Below are 12,964 nucleotides of genomic sequence, written 5' to 3' on the forward strand. Positions count from 1 at the left end.
TTACATATTCTACAGAGCCAGGCGTTCACTGAGTAACATATAATCTTGATGTAACATGCGATACATATCCGCCAAGTGAAAAGCTCTATTAGGTGTTGAAATGCACGTGTTAACGTAGTTGTGTTTAGAAATCATCCGAAGGGGCAAAAAGCATGGAGAACTTGTATAGGTGGCAAGTGTTTGGAAGCGGAAACCACAGTCCAGGCTAACACATGTAGACGTGTAGATGTGTACTACAAGAGTGTCCATGTTTAATGGCAGTTTCAATATCGGACTCCTTTGTTTACAGAGAAAAACAGCAGCCTTTAGTATTGGAAATGTAAGACCGGAAACCCTGTTGTCAAAGTCAAGGAGATACTGACGCCAAAATAGGAATGTGTATCAACCTCTTAGTATCAAATTTATTTTTGAAAGTTTACATGGCTTGACCCATTCATTATTTAATGTTTTATAGTAGTAATTAGATTCGGCTGTAGAGCTAGCATCTTCATGGAAGTACATGTTTAGTAAGTCTCATGTTATTTTTATGTGTGATTTACTTAGTAAATGTATTCCTACTTTCACATGTTTAGCTTTGCGAAACACCCTTGCTGCTTACTCTGTAGATAGTGGGCACCCTGCGTTCGAATTCTAGGTGTCTGAATGCACAAACAGAAAAAAAGACTGACTTTTAAAATCTTCAACTGTAGCAGCTCACTGATGCTTAGTAACCCCTCCCTGAAAGCACCAGCAGAGTCAAAAAAAAAAACACAACGTTGTTTCCTCTTTAACAAGGACGATGGTGACATTTTGGACAAATAAATGTGTCCAACATCTCCCAGGACAATGAACTTATTGACTCAAATATTGTGAAATTGTTTTAGTTCTTTTACTTTGTTTCACAACCTTTTGCATCGTCACTTCTACGGACTGATCCTCTGCGGCAGAAAAAAAACAAATTAGGGAAATCCGCACAACGAGCCTTGAGTGCTATTGTGTTGTCACGAGTGATTCCTACTGGAATGTAATCTCGGCCAAAAACAAGTTCGAGATTTAGGTAAAAAGTAAACTGTGTGTTCTGTCTCCAATTCTAGCGGGTGGGATACTGGCGCTGCAGCAACCTAGAAGAGATACACGACAGCGGATGTAGGATTACCAGCACTTGCAATGACCATCTAGCTTACTACTTCTCCCCTCCACCATGAGGAGCCGGAAGATGGTGCAGGAAGGTTACTTGCTTCTAATGCTGCATGAGAATGTTAGCATAGTCTTGTGTCACATTATTACTGCTGCTATGCAGTATCTCCCTTCTGCAGAGATCTGCATAACGCCGAGGTACTCAGAAGCAGATTTCTGTCTATGGTCTGTCCTTCTGCTGCTTCTCGAATGGGATGAACGTTCGCACAGTAAAGTCCGGTGATTGCGTGTACCAACAGCTAGGTCATCTTGTTGAATATATTTGACAGCGACAAGTTTCCAATGGAAGGTGAGGCTGCTGCCACATGGAGATCTTTGCCTTTCGTGAAGATTCTTGCGGGCTAGAGAGTTAAGTAACTAAATGCAATACATCAGCCGGTGTTAAATCCATCACTTGCTTATAGAACTGCCCTTGTGTGGATGTACAAATGGTACAAAGCGGACGAGTCTTCCAAGAAACAATCATCCTAACAATGGAGTGAATTTGAGCTGGCAAATGACAGCCCTTGTATAGACCTTTTTCTGGGCTCTAGAGCCGGGTACGAAGGGCAGCTAATAACTACAAATGGATTCATGAGAACCGCAGACACCACCAAAGAATTTGGAATATCCTCTAAACACAAATGTATCCTTACGTCTGGAACTTTGAAGGCTGAAGCTTGCTTACCCAATGAGATGAGGAATGTGTGATTTAAAAAAGTACAAAGTGTTAAACGCTTAGCATCCATGAGGGGCAAAATGTGTCTAAAGCAACTCTGACTATTTCTCTTCTTTATTACATTCTTCACAGGGTGCCCACCTGTAAAAATTACCACGACTACTATAGTGTTATCTACCAGAATTCTCTTTGTTTTATGGCTTCCACATTCAAGTACTCTGTAACATTTGTTTCTGGAAGAGCTTTGCACTGAGCTGATTGTGTGTCCCTCTGCATCCCTGCATCCCGACATGCATGCCATGGAGGGAGGGCTTTCTTTTCGGTTCACAATAACCTGCTGAATTTCCTCCTCAAATCTGTGCAAACATGATCATGCCTGTTAGGATGCCTTCTATCAAATATCACGCTGCTTCTCAACAGCGCCAAGAACCTGTGGCAATTATATGGTTTATAATTAAATTTAAGATAGCAAACCAAGCTAGTAAGTACCATATTTAGATCTCAAGCAGGTAGCGGAGGCCTGCAAAAGGAAAAGGCCCATTTAAGTCTCTTCCAAAATGATGGGCATAGCTAGCGAAGGAGTCTTGTTTCTTCATGTAAGCGATCAGCACAGCCAGGCGTACCTTAATGGGCACTCAGCTTTTTAATCTGGCTTCTGCTACGAGTAACAAATAATATATCCTGGACTGTGGCCGATGGTGTCCAGCATACCTTGTTGCACCTCAACACAAACAATTTCTACTTTGGTGAGTAACCCCTTGTAATAGCCTGAACTAGAATAATCAATGCACACCTTAGTAGAAGCTTCAAATATCCACATTCTAAGACTTAACCATTTCATCACCACCCAATGTGTCTATTGTCTTCAATGGAGCCAAAAAAACTCAACACTCTAATACATGTTATTACGATTACATTTATTTTTCAACTATTCAGGTAGTGTTTATATCAATATGCGCAGAAACGGTTGTCTGAAAGATTAAGATCAAAGCCAGCAACAAACACGACAATACCAATAGAGCATATTGAGAGAGTGGGCTAATCAGCACAGTCTGTGATTCTGTAAACTGTAAACTTTGCACTTGTATAGCGCACTACTCACCCGTTAGGGTCTCAAGGCGCTGTACTCATACCGCTATGGAACCCCTCCTGGCTTTTCCCTGTGAGGTGTCCACTCCTGGGCACCCCCAGGGTGAAGCCAGGCATCCAAGCGCTGTTGGGGCCCTTGTGGAGATTAAGCAAGCTATTGCCCAGAGTTGCAGAGTGGGACTCATTAATTAGATTAGGCACCGAGGCGAGAATTATCTGGTCCAAGGGAATTGAGCCCAAGACCTGCCGAAGCGGGACTTGAACCCTGGTCTTGAGCCAGATCTCTGCTTCAGGGTCTGCCGCTCTAACCATTGAGCCACACTTCTCCACTTCTCCACATTCTGACAAGTTGGATGTGGTAAAGAGCATTACCTCATGATGACATCTGTGCCGGAGGGTTTGCGTGGAGATGTCATAAATTGCCAGTGTTCCGTCTAGGTAACCAACTGCAGCGAGGGGCAGCCTAGAAACACAAATGAAGAACAAGTAAGCAGCCATCAGACCAAAGGCAGAACTTGCACAGCAAATGAGGTGGAAATCGGTGGTGATATTAAAGGACCAAGCAAAGGCAGTTGAATGGAAGACATAAGAACAGAAACAGACCAAGTCAGACAACACATTTGGTGTAGTGCACAGCCACCAGACCATCTCCAAGACCAGAATAGTAATTTTGTGCCTTCATACACACCATCTGCTTGCAGCAGTGGGAACAGTCAGATCAATGAAACACACACTTCAACAACAAAACACCTTTAAAGAACAGCTCTAAGTGTAAACTATTCTTGATGCCACTATCTTGGTTCTGCTTTCAATTGTCACAAGCTGTGTTCCTTTCAGAGGGAATTGGCTGCATGAGTCTCAGAGCTTTATTCTTTTTAGCAACCCATGCTGCTAATCAGTAACAGAACAGAGCAATAAGGAAGTGTAGAAATCTGTAATTTCAATTCAGTTCTTTATCACTCGCTATTGGCTCTAGCAACACGTCAATGTTGTACCAGCAGGATCTTCATAGGTGGCCTACTAAATAAATCGTTATACTACTCAAAAACCCATTTGGTTTGAAACCCATATTTCAAGTGGCTATGAATGTTAATTCCCAAGAATAAGATCATACCTGCAAAATAAGGATTTCATCCAGTGTAAAACCTACTTCTCAGTCTGATTTCCTCCCTCCAACTAATACATTTCGAAGTATGACAGTACATTCAGACAATGGCAGCCCCAAAACTGTTGCCCTTTTAGTAGTCTACACATTGTTACTACAGTCCTGGAGCATTGTTAGCTGAAAACATGCAAGCGGCATCATCAGAAATATAAGTATTACAAAATGTTTTTTGTAAACCAAGTTTTCTTTTCCAAAACCCTACCTGCTCAATGTTTTCCTTTGTACAATCAAACTGCATAGTTCCTTATTTCACCTAATGTTTTCAAAAAACCATAACAGTTTTTAAAAAAACGCACCATTTTTATGCTAAATGCACCAAAATAAACATGCAACAAAAAAGGGGTACATGTGTAAGATGATTAAATATTGTCTGCTCTAGTGGTCTTATGATATTTGCAAACCATTCCACTTAGTGGCCAGAACCCCTTAAAAGACAGTATGGGACCATATTACATTGTTACTACAGATGTATATCTACATTGGATGGACCTAGACAGCCATCAACAAAAGGACTGGGTGAGAGATTTAGAGGAATGATCTAAGTCAGAGGAAACATATCTGAAGTCAGTAAAGAAGGAAGGTGTGAAGACAACTGAATAGAGATAAACCAACAAGATGAATACCTTCCATGGCTTTATAAAACAGGGAGAATGTGTTACTGGATGACATGTTATTTGGCAGGAATAAGAAATTAATGGAACATAACAGAGGATGGCGGACAGCATGTTGGATGGAGATTCAAGCTTTGAGAGTTTTTGAGATTCAAACTGAGGTTTTATTCTCTGCTAAACAAGAACTGCTGGACATAATTACACCATACCTGCCATAAACAGAGCTCAGTTCAACTAAAACCCTTTTCTTAGTTTAGTGAAAATACAAAATTTTCGTGATATCTTGATTGCTGAGTTGATGACCCATTTCTTCTGAAATTTTATGAAGTTAAAGTTGAGACTAATTTTCCCATTACTTCACTATGTCCCAACTTGCAATCCTTCATTCACACTGCACTAAGGACGTGACCTCCCCTTAGCACAATTTCTTTGTCATATAAAGGGGCGAGCTGAGACCAAAATGGTAATCTTATACGGGGGTGCCAAAGTGGTGCCCCTAATGGACAGAGGCTTGAATAAAATGATCAGATTCCCCATCTCGCTGCAAACCAGAATACTGTGCAGCCTGTATACGTCAGCCACACCGAGAAATTCCAGCAGGCTGTCTAAGAACTTATAATTCCATTTTATTTGGACTGAATCATATCCATGTTCTTGGTTGCTAGACTAAAACCTAGAATGGCATACGAGTTCCTCGAAGTATTTCACTGTGGTCCCCGATACACAGCATGAAACAATTGCTTACCAGTGTTTCTATGATCTCAAAACAGATGCAGAAACCAAAATACGGGCCTCCTATGAGTGAGAATAATCAGAAACCATGCAGCTCTTGCTGTGCCCATCCCCTTTTCACTCTCCAGTTCACCTACATGGTATCTATTATCTTAAGGATCTGGCACGAATGGTTGTCATGATAAGGGCAAGAAAGGGGGACTAGGCGTGTTCTGTGGTACCATCAAGTCATCATCTGCATTCTACTTCCTTACAATTTCTGCACTTATGGTAGTGAAGCCATTACTGACTAGAATGCAACCATACTGCAATGCTGCAAAAACTAAAATCACAAGTTCAGCAAATTTTGGCAGTTCTACCATCTTTTGCTTTAAAGTTCAACAGGAATACCTTAATCAATATAGTTCTGTTATGCTGGCAAGCTGACCATGGTACAGGAGATTTCCCAAGCAACATACTTACTGCTATATTGCACTCTGCAGACACTACCTCCTGTTAGGATGACCTACCTTCTTAACTGCATGGCCCTCAAATATCCTAAAGTTCAATAAACACATTGTCTTCACTGACCATGCTTTCTGTCGTAACAGATCATATTTACTAAAATGTCAAAGACAGGATCCACATCTCCACATTACAAGGTCAGCATCTCAACTGATAGACTGCTTGTCCTCTAACGTCTCATTACCCCCTCCCAAAGAATCCTTACTTACACGCTGCAGAATCCCAGAGATTCCACAGAGTTCGAATCTGTTTCACCTGCTTCCCTTGTGGATGCCTTGGACACGTTGCTTTCAGTTTTAAATATCCCAACAACCTGGAGTGATAGAAAGAAAACAAATGAAAATTAAGAAAGAGAGCAACACTCAGCAAGTTGATTCCTTCCATCACAAATTCAACATGTGAATCATAATCTAGCCTGCCCACCTAGACCTAAAATCTCCCTCATGGATGGCTTTTTTTGACTCCCAGTCTTCTCTGGTGTGCTTTCCAGTCTGCCCTGTTTTCCTGTCTGTCCGGTGGGCTTATATACTGAGACCAGTGGGGACTATTTCATACTCTTTTAGTTCTGCATAGGAAGAGTGCTTGTATCAGCAGGATTGGAGTACACAAGAAGTGTACAATTACCCACAGTAGAATGTGACCAGTTATCGGTTTCATTTTATGTACTTATTGCTATGACAAGCATACATTCAATAAAAGGTTATAAAAGAAATAGCCCACTGGAGTTATCACTGATTTAGGTCTGTGTGCATGTATGGAGGCAAATCCAAGAAATGGCTGATTCACTCAGTGATTTGTTTTAGCATCCCACAGAAAAGAAAATTAAATAAATTCACCCACCACTAGACCTTAGACCATCCCCAGCTGTTTGAAAGAAACAGGTGGCTAAAATGCGGTTCCCAGCTGTGCCAGTAACTACTATGCCCTCCCCCAGACCAGGGTCCTGTGCCTTTGTGGACAATTTATCCCATCATTTTGTGGGTCTGGAATCTAGACAACTGAGTGGGAACGTTTGAGTTTCATCAAACTGTTGGCAGATTCTCAGACACCCGGCCTTACACCTAAAGCACGATCCTCAAACCCACCCACCCCCAACAGACATTGAGGGGCTAAGACAATAGATATGCATATCAGATCATCCATAAATAATTTATACTGGTCAGCCTGGCACATTGCCGTAGTAACATATTAACCATTAATAATGATACAAGGTTTCTGAAAATGACAGAAGACTCATTGTCACCCCCCAAAGTTTGCATTACAGCCTATAGTTCTTGAGAGCTAAGACATTAGTTTGGGCGTTCATATTGGCGTTAGGGTCTTTTATTTTGTGCTTTTTCACTGGTACTCTTTGAAATAGGGACATACAGGTCTGGATGGATACCGACATCTAGCACGTGGTCTTGAACTGTATTCTAGGGCGTGTGTGAGCCTGTAGTGCGTGGCCAGTTTACCATTTTGAAACTACCTGGCAACAAAAAAGCAGTACAACTATATCAATGGTCCTAGGACATTGGTGGTTACCAACTTACTCACATGGAATTGCAGTGATCACAGACTACCTCAGGGCCTACAAAAAGGCCCCACATAACTACACTCAAGAGCAAATGTTAACAGCATACAAACGAAGGAATACACAGATAGTGGATATTTGCTTCAACATATCTTAAAGCTGAATTGAAACCTAGGCATCATAGTATGCAAACTATTGCTCAATACAGAGTAAAACATGGGACGTGTTACTGTAAGCCGACATGTTTAGAAGCTTTGTACAGGTGCGATGGCAGAGGCTGGCCCTGATCCAGCCCCAGCTTGCACTTACCTAGAACTCTAAAGGACCTCTGGTAGAAAACAGATGCCACCCACAACTCACTACCTTTACTAGAAAATATATGAACAATATGCTGTAACATCACATTTTAACCATGAAGCAATGTAATCTCATGATTCACATCCAAATATGCCCAACACCATGTTCTATTCTCTCTCCATCATCTCTTTTTTAGATGAACATCTAGTATCCTCGGCCGACATTACGGTTTACAGCAGCATCATGTAAGGAGAACTAGATGTGAATGTGAGCGCGTGACAGGCTCAAGAGCGGCTACACACAGTTGCGTCTGCTGGAGAAAGCTCAGCAGTCTAATAAATCAAGGACTTCAAGTTTAGTTATGTCTTACAACTTGTAAACTTACAGTTGTACGAGTTAACTCACTCAGTTGAGCCTGCCCACTGACAGCTGGTACACCTGCCAAATGAGACTCAGTCGGAGTGACATTTAAGAACACTGTGCTGGTGCAGGAACACCTGCAAACTGGTACAGTTTAATGTGCCCAATGAGAGTTTCAAAGCCTGGACATTTAGCGCACACTCTGCACAGTACAATTGTAACAGCCAACGGCAACTGGCACAGATGCATCCTAACCACAGGTTAGCCCTGAAAGCTTTCGAGTCTGCAGCTGCTTTCCAGTCGCACAGTTGTATCACTTCAGGAAGATCTCATTCGCAGCTCCTGGACCTTTTTGGATTCCATCCTTCTCTAAAGTCTGCTATACTTGTGCAACTGGGATCCCACACTCGTGTGAAAATTTGCAAATTGAAAATTCGAGTAAAGACATACAACCTTCATTACGCTCGGCCTCAATATCATTTGGATAAAAATAATTTGAGGATAATTCATACAAAAAGGGTTTGGTAGGATCAGAATACCAGTGAGCTGAATAAATTCTGCTTGATGGAGAGAGACTGAGTAAAGTACTGGAGAAAGGGACCTTAAACTGTAAGATGTGGGCACCAGAACCCAAAGAAGAAGCAGATGGAAGGGAGACATTCCATGCAGTGAACTTAAAAAGCTCTAAAAAAAAAAAAAAAAAAAAAAAAAGCTGGCTTTTGAAAAACAGGCTTCATAAGACCTTTACTAAATGCACATGATTTTCCAAAAAAGGTTTTCTGGTGCTTCATGACTGACACAATCGGAACCTAAGGATATCTTTGATGCCTCCTCACTTGCTGGGTCTGAGGCCACTTACAGAAAAACTTCACAACCACCCTCAAAAACAACGGACGCTTAGTCAGACATCCTTGCAGAGTCTATATTCTATGGATGAAAAATGAATACACGATGTGACACTCACTTTTCCATTCGCAGTGTTCACCAGTTTAGTGCTGCAGTCCACAGACCCGGTAAGAACCATGCTTCCATCTTTGTTACTGGCCACACAAGTTAGTGGCCCCTGGTGGCTGTCCTGACCTGTTTTAGCATGGAGAGAACACTTGCGATTCAGTGGAATAAGTGCTAAGCATCAGTACCAGTATCATTAAAGGATACAAGGCAATCATGTGGTTAACGTGCCAGATGCTTACTGGCAAGCAATAGTGATATAATGCAAGTCACCTGCAGGCAATTCACAGGTGCAAGTAAAAAACATACATTATCAGCTCCCATCAGACCGCTGTTCTATGCTTATTTGGCATCCAAGCTACAGAAATAATTTGGTACAATCTAGACAATTGGTTCTTAAACTGAGGTCCGAGGACCCCTTGGGTCCGCAAAGTCTTCTCAGGGGGTTCAGTGACTGCTTAGAAAATTAAATAATATTAACATATTAGAAAAGTGTATGTAAATAATGAAGCAAAATGTAAAATTAACACATGTAAAACGTGTTATAAATCTGAAGAATTTGAAATTAGAGGATACAAATTAAATTAGTATCCTCAGATTGATTTGTGGGAGCAGTCCAAATGATTTTTTGTATTTGTGAATTAAATAAAATATTTAATAATTTCTGTATGTTTGATGAATGCTGTATATTTTGTGTACTGTTCTGCGGTTCAAATCATTGAAAATGCTTAGCTGGGGTCCCCGCCTACCAATAATGACTCAGTGGGGGTACCCGGATTCCAATAATGATTCAGTCGGGTCCCCTAGCTCTGGTAATGATTAAGTAGGGGTCCATGGAAGTCAAAAGATTAAGAGCGCAGTTACTGTTTAAATGACCTTGTGACACCAAGAAAAGCAAAACACTGGTAACAGCTCAACATAGGCTGAAATCAAAGCATCTTTGCATTTCATCTTGACATCAAAAGCCTTTTAGTATTATCCCTTTAGACAAGACTTCTTCATCCTTCATGATTCCAATCAACCTTGCCTATGCTCTACTCTGGGGGATGCAGTTAAGTGGCAGACTTATTGAATACAACTAGATGAAAATTGTACTGTACACCCAGCTTCACAATCCACTCCAATCATTACCAGCCAAAATAATGAGATTAAAAATTTCTAGTTATGTCATTTTAATGTAGCATTAAAATATATATATGTCCACATTCACCCCTTTGTTACATGTTCATATTTAATAAATGAAATATCCTTCAAGAGTACTCTATGCATTCTACGTTAACGGGTTCTGTCATAGAAAGTAGTTCAATCTGAGAAAAAGCTAAATGTTTTAAACTGTGATAGTCCAGCTGCAGACCTTGTATAAAGCGCTCAATCACATTTCTTATAAAAGGCCGGACCCTGGGACAATCCCACTGAGACAATGTACACATATTTAATGACAGATGCACACACCCTATCCGGCTAGCAAGCACACAGATGCATACCTTTCAAGACATGGTCAGAGCTGGCCTGTTTCAGATCCCAGATCCGGACCGTCCCGTCCTCGTACCCCACCACAGCTTTCTTCCCTGTACAGACACAAAAGTCAGAATCACAAACCGGTTTAGAGGTTCAAAACATTACTGAGTGGAAAGCACAGATGCCCTTGCACTTCCGCATCAGAGGAGGGCTTCAGTCTGCAAACAACACAGATGAACTCGCAATGTGAGTACGTAAATCACACTAATGCAAGTCCTAGAAGTGTCAAACCTGCCTTCACTTACTGCTTTAAGCGTCTGCACCTCTTGCAACCGGACTAAGCACTCAAAAGGATTACATATCTGCTGGGCTAAAAAGGTAAGTTGGCGTTTCACTTACATTTATGAACCGTAGCTCATAATTGTTCTACTGTTAGAGGCTGGGTATTGGTAGAGGTCTAAGTATACACCTACCACTAGCAATACAACCTCAACACAGGTTGTGCCCAGTCAAGGTCCCACAAAGTAGCCCCTGGCTCAACCACCGGTGCTTGGCAACGAGCAGTCAGGCTTAACTCAGGTTCAGGTATGTAAGGCATTTAAATACACCAATACAGTAAGATACAGCACACAATAAAAATCCCACACTGAGTTATAAAAATAGTTCATATTTTTATCTTTAAAATTACAAAAAATCCAATATAGGGAACCAGAGATATGAATTTTTAAAGTTTAAAAGTAACTAGCGCTTAGAAGTCGATAGTGCTTAGAGGGAAGGTTCCACTGGACCGGGACACAGTGAAGAGTTCCAGCTGCCTGCAATGTAACACTTTACCCTTACTTCCAGAAGTGTTTCTTGATGCTGGAAAGTGGTCCACAATCCCAATCCAAGGTTCCAGAATCTCTGAGTTGCTCCTTGGGAAGTTGGGACTACAATTCCCAGAATGCACCTGGTCAAATCCTTGCAAGTCCACTGGACGCACTCCAGGCTGGGGTCTTTTTTGGAAGTTGGTGCAGGGAAGCTCTTTTAACCTGTTGCTTCAGGAAGTCCACTTCCACGTCCATTGTGAAGCAAGGCAAAATCCTTTGGGCTGCGGTTCCAGTGTGCAACAGGCAGTCCTTAAGTGTGCAGGCCTCTGGGTTGCAAACCGGGGTTTCAGCAGGGAGGTCCTTCCTCTTGTGGTTTCAGGCATCAGATCTGAATTCCAATGCAGATCAGCCACTTTTATTCAATAATCCTGGGGGACAGTCAGTGGGTATCCTGTCCAGTGAGCACCCAGAAGCATGACAACTTCTTCCAAAGTGTGGAATCTTCTAGTCCAATAATGCACTGCACTTTAACATTCCAAGACCTGGATAAGCCAACCCACTGATGTAGCTCATTTCCATTACCTCCCACTCTGCACGTCTGCAAATTTCTTCCTTAGCCTACTATCTATCTATGGGGTAGAGGGGGCAGGCCTGGCTGCATACCTTTCTGACTGAGTTTGCTTAGAAGCCTCATCTTGATTTCACCAGCCCCCCTCCTGGCCTGGTCTTACTGCCACTTATCACCTCATCAAAGCAGCCTGGCTAATCCTGTTAGGGTTGACCAATCAGGAGAGACTACTAGCAGGCTGGAATTTAGCTTGCAGAAAATAAAGGTCTCTATTTTATTTTCTGTGCCAGTTACGATAAATTCAATAATGACAGACTGTTGGATTTCTCATCACTGTTCATTTGAATCTTTACCCAACATATTTAGCTCCCCGGGCCATTTTTAGACTTATGGGAAATATTCCCATTTTAGCCTATGGAGCTAAGCATCTACAGTGGGAAAAATGAAAAGCACAGTTTTACCCTCACCAGGGCATATAAAACTTGTTTATAATGTCCCTGCTTATAAATACATGGCACCCCCACCCATGGAGCATCTAGGGGAGACCTTGGGGGTGTCTTGTATGTACAAATAAGGTAGTTTAACACTTGGGAAGTACTTTAAATACCAAAGTCGAACGTGCACGCATTTTTAGTTTTGAAGACAGTCTGCAAAGAAGGGCTGCCTTTAAAAATTACAGCAGGCACTCAGCAGTGCACCATAAGTGCAGGAAATCTACTGGGCCTTTACACTTCCCTATTACATATTAGGGACTTAAAGGTAGCTTATATCCCCTTGAATCAGGTCTGTCATTGTCAATTGTAATTGTGACACTTTTACCATATACCTTTTATTAAGAGCACTGGCCTTGATTAACAGAGTCCAGGACACAGTGAGGGTCAGTTACCACCAGTAACAGAAAACATTGGGGTGAACATGCTAAAAGGGTGGCTTTCTCACATTTAGTATATAATGCTTAGTACCATTCCTAACCATCTTTTTAAACTGAAAGATTTCCCAAAAACCCATTTACCTTGCTCTTATTGCTGTGTGTTTAGTCCCTCAGCAGAAGTCAACACTTTTCAATCCATGGT

General features: G+C 41.7%; 1 protein-coding gene across 1 annotated transcript in view; it reads right to left on the bottom strand.

Annotated features, from left to right (window-relative positions):
- AAMP (angio associated migratory cell protein) overlaps window positions 1–12,964 on the bottom strand; it is a 98,210-nt gene that overhangs the window by 36,176 nt on the left and 49,070 nt on the right. Inside the window, exons 6-9 of the mRNA XM_069227090.1 lie at window positions 10,541–10,624; window positions 9,070–9,185; window positions 6,145–6,248; window positions 3,296–3,386 (exon numbers count right to left, since the gene is read on the bottom strand). Of these exons, the coding sequence (XP_069083191.1) occupies window positions 3,296–3,386; window positions 6,145–6,248; window positions 9,070–9,185; window positions 10,541–10,624 (395 nt within the window). The remainder of the gene's footprint in view (window positions 1–3,295; window positions 3,387–6,144; window positions 6,249–9,069; window positions 9,186–10,540; window positions 10,625–12,964) is intronic.

Source organism: Pleurodeles waltl, chromosome 3_2, assembly GCF_031143425.1.
Source record: "Pleurodeles waltl isolate 20211129_DDA chromosome 3_2, aPleWal1.hap1.20221129, whole genome shotgun sequence".
Lineage (NCBI taxonomy): Eukaryota > Metazoa > Chordata > Amphibia > Caudata > Salamandridae > Pleurodeles > Pleurodeles waltl.